Here is a 20,330-nt window from a genome sequence, read left to right as displayed (position 1 = left end):
GTAGTTCCCGAGATCAACTCTGGACAAAAGACCCCCCAATTTTCAATTAAAGGGCAATAACTCATAACCGGAAGTGAATTTTAAAAATTTGAAAAAAACGTCTCGAGATATTAACATTGTCTACATACCCTGAAAGTTTCATAACAATCAGACAACAAATGTACGAGAAATGGCCTACACAAAATTTGCGGATAAAAAAAAAAATAATAACTAGAGCAAAGCTCGTTGCAAAGCAACGAGTGGGTTTTCCGCTAATGTCGAAAGCAACGCTAGAAGTACGTCTAACAAGCAGAGTTCTTAATCTAGTAACAAAGAAACCTAAGTACAAAAAGATAAAAAAAAAACGAATGATTTTTGGTACAACTTATCATAATCCGAATGGTTTTAAGTACGACTTAACCAAAAACCCTTAACCATTTCAAAAACGACTTAACAAAAAAAAACAATGTGTTTAAGTACGACTTAACAAATTTGATTTCATTTTAGGTACAAGTTAACTTTACCTTGAACTAACATCTTTTTTCTTAACCCCGGATGCAAAATTAAAATTTACGTAAAAAATCAATTTTGTTTAAAACATAATTCTGAGCAACTTTTCCTCTTCACTGCTTTTCAAAGGGTTGATCTTTCGTACTGTGTGCTCGTTGCGTCATTAATTGTCAGAAACTTATCGATGGAAAGTTTACTTTACTGTACCTCTGTGAATATTTTTTATTAAAATTACTATGAACCAGACAACATTGAAATGGTGAACATTTCAAAGGGCCCCGCTTATGTTATTTCAGAGAATTCTGCTTTGACCTTGACCTTTAACTTGAAATTTTCCCAGCTGGCATAGAACTTTTAATTCAATTTCATTCCCCCTAACATACATGCATTTTTGTTCAATCTGACCAAGATTAAGCATATTTGGAAAATAATCTACTGTCTAAAACTAATTTTAAAAAGATCTGCTATGACCTTCACATTGACAGACTTGGTTCAAGGTCACTGCACGCCATTAACCAATAAACTCTGTAAAGGTAAAATATTAGCCAAATAGGGGCTAAAAGGAGAGTATATCTTTGCTCTTAAAATATGGATTTTTGTGTGTTCTGATATGACCTTGACTCTTCATCTACAAATATCATTCGAGGTCATTGCATATATTTTGATCAAAGGCATCATGTGGGTGAAGTATGAGGCTGAATGGAGAAAAGGGAGAGAAGATATACTCCGGACAAGGATTTTTAAAAATATAATTCTGCTATGACCTTCACAGTTTCTTTTCACTGAAAATAGGTTCAAGGTCACTACACACCCTTTCACCCTTTACTCAAAAGCTCTGCTTATGTGAAGTCTGAGCCAAATAGGGGTTAGTAGAAATTATATATGCTCTCAAAAAAGGATTTTTGCATGATCCGATATGAACTTTTCCTCTTCACTGCTTTTCAAAGGGTTGACCTTTCGTACTGTGTGCTCGTTGCGTCATTAATTGTCAGAAACTTATCGATGTAAAGTTAACTTTACTGTACCTCTTTGAATATTTTCTATGTAAAATTACTATGAACCAGACAACATTGAAATGGTGAACATTTCAAAGGGCCCCGCTTATGTTATTTCAGAGAATTCTGCTTTGACCTTGACCTTTAACTTGAAATTTTTCCAGCTGGCATAGAACTTTTAATTCAATTTCATTCCCCCTAACATACATGCATTTTTGTTCAATCTGACCAAGATTAAGCATATTTGGAAAATAATCTACTGTCTAAAACTAATTTTAAAAAGATCTGCTATGACCTTCACATTGACAGACTTGGTTCAAGGTCACTGCACGCCATTAACCAATAAACTCTGTAAAGGTAAAATATTAGCCAAATAGGGGCTAAAAGGAGAGTATATCTATGCTCTTAAAATATGGATTTTTGTGTGTTCTGATATGACCTTGACTCTTCATCTACAAATATCATTCGAGGTCATTGCATATATTTTGATCAAAGGCATCATGTGGGTGAAGTATGAGGCTGAATGGAGAAAAGGGAGAGAAGATATACTCCGGACAAGGATTTTTAAAAATATAATTCTGCTATGACCTTCACAGTTTCTTTTAACTGAAAATAGGTTCAAGGTCACTACACACCCTGTCACCCTTTACTCAAAAGCTCTGCTTATGTGAAGTCTGAGCCAAATAGGGGTTAGTAGAAATTATATATGATCTCAAAAAAGGATTTTTGCATGATCCGATATGATCTTCACCCGTTACCTAGAAATTTCATGCAAGGTCACTGCACATCGTTTAACCATAGAGACACTCTGAGAGTATTAGCCAGATTGGACCAAAGGGAAAAAAGATATGCCCCAGACAAGGATTTTATATATATAATTCTGCTATGACCTTAACCTTATACCTAAAAACATGGTTCAAGGTCACTGCGCATCCTTTAACCAAAGGAACCCTGTGGATGAGGAATGAGCCAGATTGGGCCAAGGGGAGAGAAGCTATGCTCCAGTCAAGCAATCTCGGATGGACAGACGGACAAATTGATCACTAGAAGGCGCCCGCATAAACATGCCTTTTTATCTAATTTAAAATAGTATCCATGCTATCTGCCCTTGGTGAATAGTCATCAAAACCATTCATCAGCAGAATTTGATTTCCCTCCTTTTTAAGGCGGTATGGGACATCTGTCTATATTAATGTGGATTAAAGTACTATATCATTGAAAAATTTTCACCGGTTTAGAATTTTCAAATTTTACAATATTTAACCAAAAAATAGCTTTTAAAAATATTTGAAAAGGTAAAAATTGTAAAAACCCCAGCAGGATTCGAACTCATGACTTACAGGTTCCTAGTAAACCCTCTAACCCACTGCGTTAAGGAGTTAGGTGACCATTTTTGAAAAGAAACTACATGTACTTATATAATTACACTTTATTTTATTGTTTATTTCGATAAACAATACGTCACAACATGGAAGTGTCCCATATCACCTTAAACTCGGAACACCTCTGACCTAATAAGATCGCCGCATTAAATACAAAGTTTGATTTAACTCTAATTTGTTTATCATCAAGAAATTCTGCATCGCTGACAAATAAAGTTTTCTTCTGTGTAATGAAATACCAATTAACTGACTATTCGGACAATAGCAAGTTTATTGTCCCACTTCACAGCAACTATTTCCCTTGGCTTTGCCTCATTAAATAGTTGCTGTCTTGGGGGACAATAAACTTGCTTTTGTCCTCATACCCAGTAAATACTAAATAGGCATATAATATCCCATCCACCTACATTTCATGTTATATAACCTCCCGTTTGTAACCTTCAATTTCACTGTAAAGTCAACACATCTGTCATAGCCGCAAGTTTCACAATTTATTTCTGCTTCTCATGTACTTAAAATTAGGGGCCTTAATATTGCTTACCAATTCAAACAAGAGACATCCCTCTAACTATTGATAATCATTAAAATTCATTTCATGAATCTACGCAACAATGATAAACCTTCAAGTACAGTCACTCTCAATTTTACAAAAATATTGACGGTACTTTATCCGAAACTGTTCCTTGTACCTTTAACTTAGTACACTAACATTTTTATGAAAAGACGGTTTGTCTTAGAATAAGAAAGCTAATGCAATTCTGAGAAAACGAATACCACATATTGCCAATTCCATTGAGGTTTAATAAAAATATGGCCATTTAAGTGAACCTACCATTTCCAATTTCCTTTAGTAAACACAGATTTACAGGGTTCTCCATATTAAAACATCTTTACCTGACCTTTTAGAGGTCAACTGTTGTTCAACCACCTTTAAAAAGAAACCTTATTCAATACAACATATGCCTACATGATATAATCATGATAAAAGCTTCACATCACTTAGAAATACCCTTACATGTATACCCCCCCCCCCCCCCCCCCCCAATCTTTTGATTTTCATAAAAAGTCATGGTTTGAAATGTTTTACCTAATTTTATGAAACGTGTGGCAATTTCCTTGAGTAATTTCTCACACATATTTGAAAACAATCATCAATGATTCTAAAATTTGATCTTTATTTGTTTATTGTATGATTTGTACCATTTTAATTAACAAATAGACAGCTGTCCTGCTTGTGATTTCTTGTTTTCATGAAAAAAGTAAGCTAACAATCATATTTAGTGAATATCTAATCTATTCTGATTTCTAGTCTCCTTCTAACCATGCTAAAACAGTAAGTTACAACCTACAAGTTAGACATCTGCCATAAATTAGAATTAAATTCAAACACACCCAGGTAGCTGAAGACAGAGTTGATTTCAATGAAAAATGTTCAAATTTGACATGTTTTTCTACTTTTTTTCTGCATATATACCTTAGAAAGGTAGAAATAGGTTGTTTCTTGTTCATTTCAAAAGCAATTATCATAGTAGATGTTATTTCAAAGTCAAATGTACATTTACATATCCTACATGTAATCTTAATGCAGATCGACAATTAAATAGAGGGGGGGGGGGGGGATTTTTCAATTATGTAAACACATCTAAATATCTTTATGAAATAAAAAATAAAGGAAACATAATTGCATACTTTTATTGAAAAACAAATTTTCACAGCAATTATGAATTTCTTTAAACAGCCTTAATTTTGTTTTCATAATTTCTTATCAAACACAAACCACAACATGGCATGATGCTTTCTTTAAGTTCCATTATTGTTCATGCATTATTGGATTTAATTTGAATTACCGGTAAATAGTCTGTAAAACACAAGGAATATGCATGTGGATAGAGGTGACAGGTTAATCTCAGGAGCTGACCCACAAGAATCAACAGGTACCGGTAAAAGCCATGTGGTAACAAAAGTCTGTTTTGAGCTGAAATAAAAAAAAATAATAATTAGCTGTGTTTACATACATGTACTAGTAATAGCTGTGTTTACATTAACATATGCATAGTATTTCTGTAAAAAATACTACACTGACCATGCAGTGTAATAAGTATGACATATCCCAATACATGATATAACATTTAGGCAGTACAAGATAAAAAATTTGCATATCAAGTCATAATATAAAATTAAAAAATTTTCATAGGTTTAAACACTTATCAAATTGAGAGAGAGAGAGAGAGTTTGAGAGAGAGAGGGTTTATTACGGTACCGTACTTGTAGTGCAACAGTCAATATTTCAATTCGTAAATTACAAACAAATATTACCCACCGAACAGCGTCAAAGTACATGTACTGGTATTAGCTTCTGGTATACCATTTTTTATCAATTCTACTGTGTTTTTTTTTTTTGGCAAATAAATTTAGCGAGGTTTTTTGTTTATTTTCTTATAAATTACATGTTTTATAAACAATACTATGTGTAATAAGCATAAAACATGTATGAGTAAACTTAATGAAGAATTTTTAATGGATTATTTTTCACAGAATGTGGTACATTACATGTATGTCAATCTTTATAAAACTAGCGTATATTTCGTGCGCCATAAATTGCAAGTTTTTTGTAAATATCATTTACTTGCATGATAGGTATATATGGTCTAACCAAAATTTTCTTCATAAAGCTACAGCTGTATGTACCACATATATGTTTTGTCACAAGTATACATTTAAAAAAAAAAAACCCAAATTCCAACAGTTGAAATAAACTCAACTCATTCTCTGATAAGTTCATTGTGTTTTGTGCGTGCATATCTTATTTGTCTGCTGCAACAGCAGCCAATCAGCGGTAAGCTGAATCCACAAAAAGAAAGTTTGTGTTTTAGGGGCGGGTAAATTGTTTATGCGACACTGTCAAGAAAACCACACCAAATAATAACAAGAAACATAAATATTCACTTAAATGTATTGTGTTGTAAAGTAAAGGTTTTTAACACTTATTGCATCTTGCAAAACATGTGATGACCCTTAATCATCTGTCACATATCTGATATACATGTATATGTAAAAGATGGGAGAAATAACGATGGAACAAACTGGGATTCGAACCTGGTCCTCTGAATCTCTAGTCAAGTGCTCTACCAACTGAGCTACATGTATCTGGCACCGGTATTCAAACCAGTCTGACCGTCACATTCCTCCCCCCTTAATTGATCTTCACCCTCGAAGATCACCCCTGGCAGGATCGAGTTAACCTGTTAGTTGCAGGGGTTGGTCACAACACCAATATTGTAACAGGATGGGAGAAATAATGAAGGACCAAACCGGGATTTGAACCTGGGCCCCCTGAATCTCTAGTCAGGTGCTCTACCAACTGAGCTATCTGGCACTGGTATTCAAACCGGTCTGATCGTCACATATATAAAGAATTATTTTAAACAATGTTGTTCAATAAAAAATAACACTCGTTACCTTCAGTTTTTGTCTGTAATTAATCAATATTGGCGTGCGATCAGTTCTTGCCGAGTACCATTTCTCACCAGTGCATTGTTACGTCATTTTATCAACACATAAAATTACATACGAAAATATGATGTAACAGTGCACCAGCGAGAAATGGTCCTCGGCGAGAACTGCTAGCACGCCAGTACTGCCAGTAGTCAGATTAAAAAAAGAGAATAAAAAATTACATTTAAAACATTAACAAAGACAATTTAAGTACACATCATAACTGCTAAACAAGAAAAATTATGTGAACTGGTAGAATGGTACGCATAGTTCTAACTTGTAACCTACATGTAGAAGTACATGTACCGGGTACCCGTTGGTCTGCTAAACCTCTCTAATGATACAATGATCGGCATCATAAAGATATTAAAGTCATGTTTTAACTCTGAAGTCTGAAGTATACAGTTTTATTTACTTGAAGTTATGTCTACAGGGTATTCATGACTACATTTGGAGTCTTCTGCACAAGAATATATGATATGTTTCTAATTAGACCCTGCTTTGAATTTTGAGTTGAAAATTCACAATCTGTTATTTTTTTAAATAGATAAATTCAGTTACCCTTTCCAGTTCCCCATGAACCTCGAGCGAGTCTAAACATCCATGAAACATGTAAAAATTACACATTAGTAAACAAACACCCACATCATCACAAAAACATCTAACAGTGTGCACGTACTTACATGTACATCTATACTATATACTAAATTTTAACCAGTTAACAAGAAACTTTAAAAGGAGTAAAAGCCTCACCTTCTTCAGTAACATCCACATAAATCACACACTTTAATGTCCATCTTTTCTCCTTTATTACTCGTAGCTTATCAACGGCTGATCGTCGACAGAAGTATGGCTGTCCGAATTTCCTCGTAAACGATTCACACGAGAAAAATATCCTCCTTAAACAAATATGTAGTATTGTTCCCTGTGCATGTTCATATGTTTCACAGTAAATTGAAAATGCATGTATACACCGAAAGAATACACAACTTCTCTTCTGCATTACGGCTCTCTCTTTTCTACAATGCCGTTCGTTACTGTTTACATTCGGCGCGCGCGCGGGGGTTACATACAGGGGCGCCCCGACAAATAGTTGCACATAGAACGTTTAAATAATGTGTGTTCATTGAATTCATAAATGATATAGATGAAAAAAATGAAATTGAATCACAACAATTTATCTAAGACGCAACACAACGTAATGCAGTAAATGCCTGGGCCTTAAAGTGGCATTTGTTCGCTTGTGTGTCTATGTAGACATATTAACTCGTTCATGTACGATTCTCACATATTTGTTTTATGAAATTTGAAAAAAAATATAGCACAGAACTTGTTTAATTTGATACCAAATGACATTATTTAATATATTAACAATAACTGAATTCATTTTTTTTCATTAAATGATAATGATTTTTGCTATCAGAAAAATACGTGTATGAGCTGCTGACCCCTAATTATAGGGGCCAGCCCTTTTTTCTTAATTTTAAATGAAAGCTCTCGTTATTCTAAACAACTTTTGCTCTATATGTATTAACAAAATATTTTTAGTTTAAAGGTTATTATTCAAAAAACAACAAAATTTCAGACCCCCCAAAACCTTATACTTTACCGGCAAATAGCTTAAAAACTAAAAAACATTTTGCCAAACTTTTCATGGCAGCAAAACTATAAAATGTTACCAACAATTCTGCTAAATTTCATGCAACTATCTTTTGTAGTTCCCAAGATCAACTCTGGACAAAAGACCCCCCAATTTTCAATTAAAGGGCAATAACTCATAACCGGAAGTGAATTTTAAAAATTTGAAAAAAACGTCTCGAGATATTAACATTGTCTACATACCCTAAAAGTTTCATAACAATCAGACAACAAATGTACGAGAAATGGCCTACACAAAATTTGCGGATAAAAAAAAAAAATAATAATAAGAAACAGTAGAATAACAGAAGGGTTTTCCGTTGAAAAACGGAAAACCCTAATAAGAAACAGTAGAATAACAGAAGGTTTTTTCGTTGAAAAACGGAAAACCCTAAAAACCTGAAAAAGAAACATTACAATAATAGAAGGGTCTTCCGCTGAAGACGGAAGACCCTAATAAGAACTTGCGAGCAACGAGTGGTTCTTCCATCCGATTTTTAAACAGATAAGATAAAACTCATCAATTCAATGATAGAATAAAAATCTAAGCAAAATATAAGTGAAAAATTTTTGCGGCCCTCGGGGCTTGAACACGGGTCGCCTGGGCCAAGTCCACGACTCTATCGACTGAGCTACTCGAATTATCACTTCAGGACTTTGATGCTTAATATCTCGAGAATTCCTTGATCGATTTTAAAACAAATTACATATTCTGAATCAGTAAAAGGGTCACTATCATCTTATTGGGGAAAAATATAAAACAAAAAAGTTGAAAATTTTCATTTTTAGGGCGTCGAGCTGATGCTCGGCAGCCTTCTAGCGATCGTCTGGATTAGCAATCGTCCAAAAATTCATGCTCTGCACCGCCTTTTTAATGCGCACAAGAAATAAGTTTCTTAAAGTATTAAACATATTACAAGATTTTTATTCCATTTATTTAACTACATTGTGTACAAAAAATCCAACTTTGCCTCCCTGGTTATTGACAACTCATTCCATAAGTATAAATTTGCCTAATCAAAAATGGCGGATGAATACAAAAAGGTGTAAACATTCACTGAATATTATTTTAGTTTATCGCTTACATTTTAATTGGAGACCGTGCCCGATAGAAATAAAATTTGATAATATAAATTTATTTGTTATCGAGCACGGGCTTCAAAATGAATGTAAGCGATAAACGTATCTAGTGATTTTGTTGTAATAAATAAACAAGATAATGCAGTACGGTTTGGTCGAGCATTTTAAATAGCACGTGTTGTGGATTTGTTTGTAAACAATCATATCATTGGTAATTTTGTTTCAAACTGGAATTGAAATAAATAAAAGTATGTTTTATTATTATAATTAGGGACACACTGGAAATGTATTTAAGTTACATGTATGAACCTTGAAAATTCTTCAAAGACTGTTTGAAGCAGAAAGAAAATAATTAATTATTTTTGAACTTTGAAATTTAATTTCTTTGATTTTTGCACAGGAGTCGGCAATCTTATCAATAAATAATACCTAGAGTCAAAATAAGTAAAAACCCAGCCATGAGCTTCGCTCACAAAGTGAGCGAACGACGCTCACTTCGTGAGCGAAGCTCATGGCAGGGTTTTTACTTATTTTGACTCTAGGTATTATATTTATTGATAAGATTGCCGACTCCTGTGATTTTTGTAACCATGATGAGTTATTATATTATAAACACACCACAACCTATTTTATAAAAAATATACTGATTTTTGTTTTAAAAGCACACAATTCATTTACTTTTTTTTATTCTAATATGTAATTTTAAATATACGACTATTAGTACAAAAATTCAAATTATTGATAAAATTTTATAATCTATATTTAAAAAATGTAAACTCGACGCCTTTGTGGCCGTTCCGGCCTTTGATTTAAATTTGCAACCGGCGACGACCGGAAGTGACGGCGGACATATTCTTGACCGTGGTACACCAGCAAAATGCTAGATCTATCGTATCTGAAAATTTCAGCACTCTATCTTTACACATTTTTGAGAAACATCGCAGACAAAATTGAATTTCAAAAATCCTAAATTGACGATAACCTCCGACCAAAAGTAAATTTTCAAAAAGTGTCCAAGCAGTATAAAATATAGATAACTAGGCATTAGCTCTAAAAATTTGAATGGAATCGAACAAACCATCTCTGAGAAATCGCCTGCACAAAATTTGTAAGACAAAAAAAGAATAATAACTAGACACGATCTCGTTGCGAGCAACGAGGAGGTCTTCCGTCTGATTTAAGAAATTGAGATTGATGTTGGATCTTGATTTTGCTATTTAACAGCTAAACATGATTTTAAACAGGAAAAGAGGGTCTATATTTTAAGGGCCAGATACTATTTTGTTTCAGGTGTAAGAGCTTTGTTCAACAAGTGTTTAGAAATTCGTCACCGTTCTTGAGATATCTGTGAAAAAGGTTTAAGGGGTCGGTCCCTTATCTCCTAATTGGGGCCACTGAACCAAATTTTAAAGGTTGCATGTTGTTAAGTATATCATTTTGAGCATCTTTTCTTTTACACTGCATTTCAAAATATTTATCCTTTTTGAGATATATATGATCAAAGTTTTGTACTTTTGACCCCTAAAAACACCTAATTACGTAACACATTACAAAATCAATCTATTATTAGGCTACTTAAATGTAAGATAAACATATTTGCTTTTTTGATCTATTACAAAATATCCCTCGGTAAAGAGCTATAGGAAAAGGACTTTAGAGCCCTCAAGGTCCCTACATTTAGGGGCCAGCCCATTTTTATTGGTATCAGATGAAAGGTCATTTGATTTCATAGACAATTTGCTTAACAATTGTTTAGAAATTCGTTACTATTCTTGAGATATCTGAGAAAGAATATTTTAGGGGCCGGACCTTATCTCCTTATTGGGGCCGCTGAACCAAAATTTTAAGGTTGCATGTTGTTAAGTACATCATTTTGAGCTTCTTTTCTTTTATACTGCATTTCAAAATATTTTTCCTTTTTGAGATATAGGTGAGCAAAGTTTTGGACTTTTGACCCCCAAAAATCCCTAATTACGTAACACATGAGAAAATCACTATACTGTTAAGCTACATAACTGTTAGATAAACATATTTGCTTCTATAATCTATTACGAAATATCCCTCGGTAAAGAACTATAGGAAAAAGACTTTAGAGCCCTCTAGGTCCCTAACATTAGGGGACCAGGCCCTTTTTCTTAGTATCAAATGAAAGATCATTTCATTATAAAGACATTTTGTTCAACAAGTGTTTAGAAATTCGTTACCGTTCTTTAGATATGTGGGAACGAACATTTTAGGGGCCGATCCCTTAACTCCTTATAGGGGCCGTTTAACAAAATTTGGAAAATTGCATATGATTTAATACATCATTCTAAGCATCTTTTCTTTTATACTGCATTTCAAAATATGTTTCCTTTTTGAGATATTGGTGATCAGAATTCTGGAATGTTGGCCCCTAAAAACCCCTAATTACGTAACACATGATAAAATCATTACATTGCGTGGATGCATAAATGTAAGATAAACATATTTGCTTCTATAACTGTTCACAAAATATCCCTCAGTAAAGGGCTACAGATGAAATACTTTAGAGCCCTTTGGTCCCTTAATTGGAGAGGCCAGCCCCTTTTTATTGATATCAAATGAAAGGTCTTGTAAATATAAACTTTTTTTGCATAATATGTGTTAACAAAATATTTTTCAGAAAAGAGATAAACTAAGAAAACCATGAAAAATTACGACGTTTTTTTAGTCTCAATTTTCGGGACCAGGCGAGCTTTAACGCCTTTTGAGCATGACAAATATGAATGCCAAATAGCACATCTACAATATCTTGTCTACAATCCCTGAAAGTTTGAACTCAATATCTTTTACCGTTTAGGAGGAGATCCCTGGACAAGCCGACCCTCTGAAAATCGTTAAAACGTCATTTTCTCAAGAACGGAAATGACGTCATCAAAATAAAAAAATGTATATTACGTTCGGATTAATATCTATTAGATCTGAAAGTTTCATGAAAATCGGATGAGCCATTTACGAGAAATCGCCTGCACAAATTTTGTAAGAAGAAAAAAAATAATAATAGGGAAAAAGAAACCGAACGAAAACAATAAGGTCTTCCGTTGGAAAACGGAAGACCTTAACTAGATTCTCGTTACGAGTAACGAGTAGGTCTTCCGTCCAATTTCTTTTATATGATACGATGAAATATTGATACTCTCTGCCTAATCTGAGATCTTGTTGAAACTAGTTTTTTTGTTTCAGTACCGAAAACGGACGAACGGAAGTGAATAATGAAAATAAAAGCTGGTATTTCTTGGACATTTGCTTAGTGTACATCACTGTTTATCAGGAGAGATGACACACCCAAGAACGTCTCTGCACTTTGTTAAAAACATGAATTGTTTGAACCCTTCTGGTGAGTACCGGAAGTGACGGTTTGCAATTTATAACCCATTAAACATATCCTCAATCAATTGTCTATCATTCAGAAAAGTTTTGTTTCTCAACCACTTACAGTGAAAAAAATCTCCCGGGTATCATATTTGTTAAAAGGAAAGCCACCTAAGATATTTGAGATATCTTACCGGAAGTAGAATAAGTTTGCTTATTTAACATTGTGTAGTTAACATATACAAGATTTTATACTGATATATTCATTCCATGTAAAATAAATTTTAAAAAATTGATAATTTTGTAAGTGCTTTCGGTGACAACCAGAAGTTACGACGAATGAAACAAATAATGTAAACTCATATATATATATAGGGCTATCATCCCACAAAGTTTGGTTGTTCTAGTCGTTAACGTTTTTGAGATCTCATGGATTCAATGTTTTTTGTCTCTCGACAGGAAACGGAGAAACGGAAGTGCTTAATGAAAATAAAAGTTTGTATTTCTTAAATATTAGACAGCTGTACTTTATTTTTTATTATGGCGTCGAGCAAAGCACGAAAGCCATCTAGGGATCGTACGTCCGGAAGTTGCAAATTTTAAGGAGCCAAACAACTCAAATGAGTGCAAAGTTTTCTTACATGTTTGAAGAAAAAAATAGATGACATACTTCAATTTCGAGCAGAACTGTACCTCAACAAAACAAGTTGGCAGATACGAAATGGTTGATGTCTTTGAAAATGTTCATATTTTATTGTAAACAATATGTCTGGGTTTCAGCGGATGAATACACTTGCATGGAGACACATGCGATAGTTAGGCCTACAAACTCAATTTGGTTATGAAATATACCAGCCTGCAAAACAGATTATTTTGTATCCATATTGAATATTGACAATGCACAAATGTTTGATCTTTTAGAAACAAAACTTCATACATCGAGCGATAAGTATATCTACAACCAAAAGTTATTTTAAACCAACAAGTGAACTACTTTCACTTTGTAAACAACGTGAATGGGTGCTTTCTTTTATCTACCCCTGATCTTTTCAACCCAAGTCATTTGGACCCTTGTGAATTTTAAATCAAATTGATAATAAGAGACAGTGTGTTTATCAGCAGTATACAATGTACAATATATAGAATAAAATAAATATAACTACCTTGCACAATTTTTAAAGAATTCAAAGTTTAACAAAAATAGTGTGACATCACAGAACACTGGATCTACTTTAAATGATAAAAAACATTTTATTTTTTTTTTTGAAAGTTGACAAATGTATTTGTCTTTTATATTATATTTGTTTTTAAAAAGTAATTACAATTGATACCAATTTCTACTGTAAATAAATGGTCAATAACCAAATCAGAATGATGTTTGAAAATATTAAAAGAAATCACACTTAATTTTAATATTTATATTATTTTAGTTGACTGTGTAAAATCTATATTGAATTTCATTTCTGTTAAATTGACCGCCCAACGCAATTTTTAACCGGGTTTTCCAACGGAAAAATCTGGTTATTAAAATGGTGAAAATGGCGGGCGGGCGGGCAGCTGCCAAGAGGATACCCTCATTGTACGGATAACACCTCATACAGTTTTCAAGATAGGATGTTGTTCGTTTGCAGATCAATTGTACATATATCAGAGGTGTGCATATTGCTAGGATTTTGATTTCCGATAATTTATGAAAAAAATACCAGCTTTTGAACTTAGTCATTTTTTGGCAAAATATTGCATATAGGGTACCTTCATTGTACGGATAACTCCTCCTACAGTGTTCAAGATAGGAAGTTGTTCGTTTGCAGATCAATTGTACATATATCAGAGGTGTGCATATTGTTAGGATTTTGATTTCCGATAATTCATGAAAAAAATACCAGCTTTTGAACTTAGTCATTTTTTGGCAAAATATTGCATATAGGGTACCCTCATTGTACGGATAACTCCTCCTACAGTTTTCAAGATAGGAAGTTGTTCTTTAGCAGATCAATTGTACATATATCAGAGGTGTGCATATTGCTAGGATTATGATTTCCGATAATTTATGAAAAAAATACCAGCTTTTGAACTTAGGCATTTTTTGGCAAAATATTGCATATAGGGTACTCCATTTCTCTGGATACGGGTTGACATGGATTATGGATACAGTTCACATAAAAGAAAACCCGGTTTGCTGTCACATTGACAGCTTTTCACTTGTTATAAAATTAATCTCCAGCAAACAACAAGAAAAGTTGGTCTCATGTTAAGTACACACATTACTAAGAGTGACAGAATCAAACTTTGTTTTAAGGATTTTTTTTTAATCTACAGTACCTAAGTGTACATTTGATCAATGAAGGAGAACCATAAATAAGACAAATAAAAATATATATGCTTTTTTGTAATAGTGGAGATTATTTTGACTTTAAAAAAAAATTAATTAGGTTTTTATTCTTCAAATTAACTTTAACTCGACACCATTGTGGCCCTTCAGGCCTTTGATTAATTTTACTAAAATTCTAATTAAAACTGTCAAACTTTCAAACAACTTGATTTGTTTGAACCTTTCCGCTGAGGACTGGAAGTGACAGTTTACAAAATGAGAACAATCAAACGAAATTTTTATTAAATGTCTATCCTCCATGTAAGTTTTGTGTCTTGATCACTTCCACTTTCTAAGATCTTGCGTGTAAAACATTTGTTTAAAAAAACTACCTGAGATAATTGAGATCTCACTGGAAGCAGAATTTTTCTTGTTTATTCAACATCGCATAAATGGCATACGTAAATATTTATACTAATATATTAATTCTATGTAAAATAACTTAAAGACGTAAAAAATAATTTTTTGATTACTTCCAGTGACGACCAGAAGTTACGACGAACAAAACAAAATAATTGAAACACACTTCCAGACATTGTTCTATCATCCTACAAAGTTTGGATGTTCAAGTCTTAATCGTTTCTGTGATCTTGAGGAAACAAGTTTTTTTGTGGTGGGACAGGAAACGGACAACCGGAAATGAATTTCTAAAGAAATGACAAAAAAGGCTTGAGGATACAATCACAATCTATTATTCCTTAAAATTTCAGGCAATTCTATTCAGTCATCTTGGAGATATTCTGCCTGACTAAAAAGACGGAAAAATTTCATGCCTGGGTGAGCTCCAAGAAATAGCGCGGTTGACATAAAATTTAATAGGGCCCAATTTCAAGCTATAGTCTACATATCCTGAAAATTTCATAGCCATATCTTTAATAGTTTCCGAGATCACCTCTGCACAAAATAGGTCATAAAAATGTACAAAACAGCCGATACGTCGGTACCGGAAGTGACGACAGGAAAAATATCAAAAATATATGAAGTTTTATCATCTGTGAAAAATTGGCTGAAATCGGTGGAATGGTTTTCGAGAAATCGCGTGCACAAAATTTGTGGGGAAAAAAAATAAAAATAACTTGATCTCGTTTCGAGTAGGTCTTCTGTCCGATTTTGTTTTATACGATACGATGTAATATCAATACTCTCAGCCAAATCTGAGATTCTGGTGAAACTAGGTTTTTGAGTCGGCTCGCGAAGCGAGCGAGTTCTTGTTATCATAACCGTTTCTGCAAATATTTTGCACTACATTATTCATGCCCTAATAAAAATAGTGCATGCAATACTTTTGTTATCGTGATTGTCAATTTGAAATGGTTAAACAATCTTATCTTTTTTTACACATATATTTTTAACGTTTTTCTTGATGTGTAAAAAATATAACAAATCAAAGTAGTTTTTGTTCAATCGCCGCCCATGAATTCGACAACTTAACACGGGGAAAACCTTTTCCATATTAAACATAAAATCTATTTTTAGAATAACCCATCTTGCGAAGCGAGAAGACCCTTGCTGTCATCGGATCTCTTGGAGAAGATTTTGAGCACAAGCGTGAATTGATAATGTGCGATATAATGCAAATAGCTCTTATTTCTTTGTCATTGAAAAATACTGGTCGTTTGTCTCTATCCTACGATATTATGCATTGCCAGTCTGGCAGGTATTGCCAGTCTATCATTGACAAACGTGTTGAATCAAAGTACTGAAAGTACTGAGACGAGTTGATGATTCAGGAATCAGACATTTATTGACCCTTTTCTGCTTTTAACACGCAGAATTTGAAATAATCATGAATTAAGTATAGAAGTTTCTTATTATCACTGGCTACAACATATCAAAGATTTTTAAAAACTCATGAATCGTGAAAGGTAATTTTTTGAATAAAAAGGATATCAAAATATTATCATATAATTCAATATGATAATTTTTAAAGCTGGTCTCATAAAGATGATGTCTGCCACAATGAGCGCTGTTGTTCACCTATGTTTAATTTATTTACAAAAGACAGAATTTTTTTTATGTATTACTAACAATGTAATAAAAACAAATACATCAAAATATTGACAACATGTTCACAGCGAGTCGATTCTTAGGCCCTTCAGGCCTTTGACTTTGTCTCGAGACCAGAAACGGACGAACGGTTGTGATTAATGAAAATAAAAGCTAGGTTTTTTTTATACATTTGCCTAGTGTACATTACTGTTTATTATCCTAGATGAATCACCAAAGACAATCGGTTAAACTTGTTAAAAACACAAATTGTATGAACTCTTCTCGTGAGTACCGGAAGTGACGGTTGACAAAAGAAACCCGTTAAACACATCTTCAATCAATTGTTTATTATTCATAAATGTTCGTGTCTCAATCACATACAGTGACTAAAATCTCGCGGGTATCAAATTTGTAAAAAGGATAGGTACCTAAGATATTTGATATACCTCACCGGAAGTAGAATATGTTTGCTTATTTAACATATATAAGATCGTGTAATGATATACTGTGGAATCATTAAATTTCGTGGGGGCCAATTTTCGTGGATTGCTTAAATTTCACAAGTTCGTGGGGACGTAATTTCGTGTATTCTATTAAACCTACAAAGGAAGTATGACTTTATTACCCTAATTTAACTATTTGTCGAGGATGTTAATTCGTGGATGAGAGGTACCCACGAATTCCACGAAAATTGAGCCACCACGAAATCTAATGATTCCACAGTACCTGTATTCATTCCATGTATAAAAAAAAGGAGAAATTATTTTAAGTGCTTCCGGTGACGACCGGAATTGACGACGATTCAAACAAAAGAATGTAAACCTGGATACATGCTTAGGGCTATCATCCCACAAAGTTTGGTTGTTCAAGTCATCACTGTTTTTTAGATCTCGTGGAGTCATTGTTTTTTTTGTCTCTTGACAGGAAATGGACACACGGAAATGCTCAGTGAAAATAAAAAGTTAGTTTCTTGAACATTAGACACTTGTACTTTATTGTTTATCAATTGTACTAAAATTGTCGAAGGAAAACAGTTCAAACAGCTTGATTTGTTTTAACCCTTCTGGTGAGGACCGGAAGTGACGGTTGACAAAATGAAAGCGATTAAATGCATGTGATGGTGCCTATTTATGAGTGGTGTTTAGCATTACAGTATTAATAGCTTTCCTTGGACAGGTCATTAAAAAGTACATTTACAGTGTACAACATGTGTACAATGTTGTACTGGTATCATTTATCATAAATACAACTCACTAGCGTTTTGTTTTCCGACAGGTATTTTTCTGTTTTGGTTAACATGGAGATGTCTCTTCACTCTATGGAGGTGGTCAACAGACTCACAACAGTAAGTACACGCCTTATAACATACATACCGGCTAAATGTATGATGCAACATCAGTACATACACAACATATGAATTAAGTGTGTTACATGCTCAATTATTAAACACACAGAAAATGTTCACACAAAACATTTAAAGGATTAAATTTAAATTCTGCATGGTTCAATGAAAAAGTAAATGCTGCACAGGTAAAATAAAATCATTCGCATCCGACAGTTTGCACAATCAATTAATGAACTGTTTTGATCAAGATTAAATGACCTCAATTTGCTGCTCTTTATAGACTCATTCCTATTGATCCCATCTACCACTGTTAACAGTAGTTGGACTTCCATTGCACATGTATTGCCAATTATTCCAACATAATTGGCACCAATTAATAATGAAATAAAAACTCTGAATGAAGTCAATTAAAATTGTTTATGATTTTGCCCTAAATGTTTCCACTTTTGTGTGATCTGATACAAACAATTTGATTGACAAAACATAACTGGTTATGGAACTTCTCTATAATTTTAAATCAAGATACAAGGCGATTTTAGTCGATATGTTCTTCAGCAATTTGTTCACCTCTGATACGACAAGGTCATGATAGATGAAATTTTAGCTCAAGTGAGCTTTTCTGATCACATTTTTTCTGTCGTCCGTCCATAAAAATTTTCAACATAGATCTTCTCCAGAACTACTGAGCCAATTTCAACCAAACTTAGCACAAAGCATCCTTAGGCAAACGGGATTCAAAGTTGTGAAAATTGAATTAAGTACTCAATAATAATTGCAATCAAAAATTGTGCTGATCGTAGACCTAATTTTTCTTTGATTAATACAACTGAACTCTGATATGGTGAGATATGATACAATTACTACGATTAAGACAGCTATTTCAATAATGCTGTGAATCTTGATAGTGGGAACATAGCATTACTCTTTACATAAAATTTTGTCCATTTTACACAGAAAGTCTTTTGGTTTACAAAATCCCTGCATGGTTCAATTGATACACTAGATGGTTTACACAAATCAGTGCCAGGGAAAAATGCTGTAAAGAACCATTATCGAATGTAATCTTTTTGAAAGTGAAACTGATGGTTTCTAGGATTGAAATTCCTATTGTTTAAATTGTTTTTCTACACCATTGAACACAATACAAAGATCTTGGAAATATTGTACCAAGTTCCTTTTCCAACTTTCATGTTTAAGAAAACTATTCTAGAATTATAGATTTTCCAGGCTTTAGCAGGTTTCATTAGGATTCAAAATAACAAAATAGCAAATGTTTTTATGACATTTTGACAATTGCCACTAAGCTTTTGCATTCCACATCAACAACTCTCCATACTTGCCAACCTCCAACATGTGAAAATCTGGTCATGACCAGATGTGGAAAGTAAAAAATCTGGTCATAGCGCGTAACGACATTCACGATATATTTATCATGCATTTCATAGGTATATACAATAGAAATATGTGTTAAAACTTATGTGTAATACATGTACTTTATTGCAAAGAAGCATTTTAACTAACAGTTGCTGATTTTGAATTTCGTAAAGTGATCTGACACAGAAAATAGTAGGTTGTGTTCAGCTGAAAAAAAAATGCAAAAAGAGTTTCTGCTACATTAACCTTGCTTTTGAACTCTGTAAATGATGTCATGAAAGTTGTAAGCGACTTGGAAGACTTGTGTATTAAATAGCATTCTATACATGACTTAGCGTTTTTGAATGTTTAGTCAGATCATTTTGAGCACAAAATCCAATATTCAAATGTGCGTAACATAGAACGCAAAAGCCTCGTTTTGTACTCGATTACTTTGTTTTACCTATGGAAATTCATTTTCCCAGATATGTTGATAGGTAGCGACAAAAGTATCGTTTTCTTTTTGTTGGTTTTGATTCCGTTGGCCCCGATGAAGACCTTTTCTTATTGGAAGCCATCAAACTTAATGATTTAAACCTTCGCTTAGTCAAAACAACTCACGATAATAATTACACTTATTAAATAATGTGTCTATTAAAGCCATCGGCATTGTTTACGCGTTATGTAAATCCAAGCTTAGCTTGGGTTGATAACTGGAAGTCAAACGCGCAACGTAATTTACGAACCAAATCCGGAAATCGGGAGATTTTCGGATTGTTCGACAAAAATCGGGTGAAAAGCATGACCCGCCGGGTCATAAAAAATAATCGGGTGAAGGGTTGAAAAATCGGGTGTGACCC

The 20,330-nt window shown here is 33.4% G+C and overlaps 1 protein-coding gene across 5 annotated transcripts in view; it reads left to right on the top strand.

Moving 5' to 3' along the window:
• The window catches only part of LOC128156170 (CCR4-NOT transcription complex subunit 11-like), a 104,336-nt gene that overhangs the window by 76,732 nt on the left and 7,274 nt on the right, over positions 1 to 20,330 (top strand). For 3 of the 5 annotated variants that reach the window (XM_052818217.1, XM_052818209.1, XM_052818226.1), the window contains one exon: positions 18,048 to 18,117. In XM_052818217.1, coding sequence (XP_052674177.1) covers positions 18,048 to 18,117 — 70 coding nt within the window. Of the gene's footprint in view, positions 1 to 12,283; positions 12,438 to 12,871; positions 12,929 to 18,047; positions 18,118 to 20,330 lie in introns of those variants that run through there. The other 2 variants (XR_008239686.1, XR_008239687.1) reach the window with 2 other exon arrangements.

This window comes from Crassostrea angulata, chromosome 1, assembly GCF_025612915.1.
Source record: "Crassostrea angulata isolate pt1a10 chromosome 1, ASM2561291v2, whole genome shotgun sequence".
NCBI lineage: Eukaryota > Metazoa > Mollusca > Bivalvia > Ostreida > Ostreidae > Magallana > Magallana angulata.
Note: the sequence above shows the minus strand (reverse complement) of the source record. Positions and strands in the feature narration are given on the sequence as shown.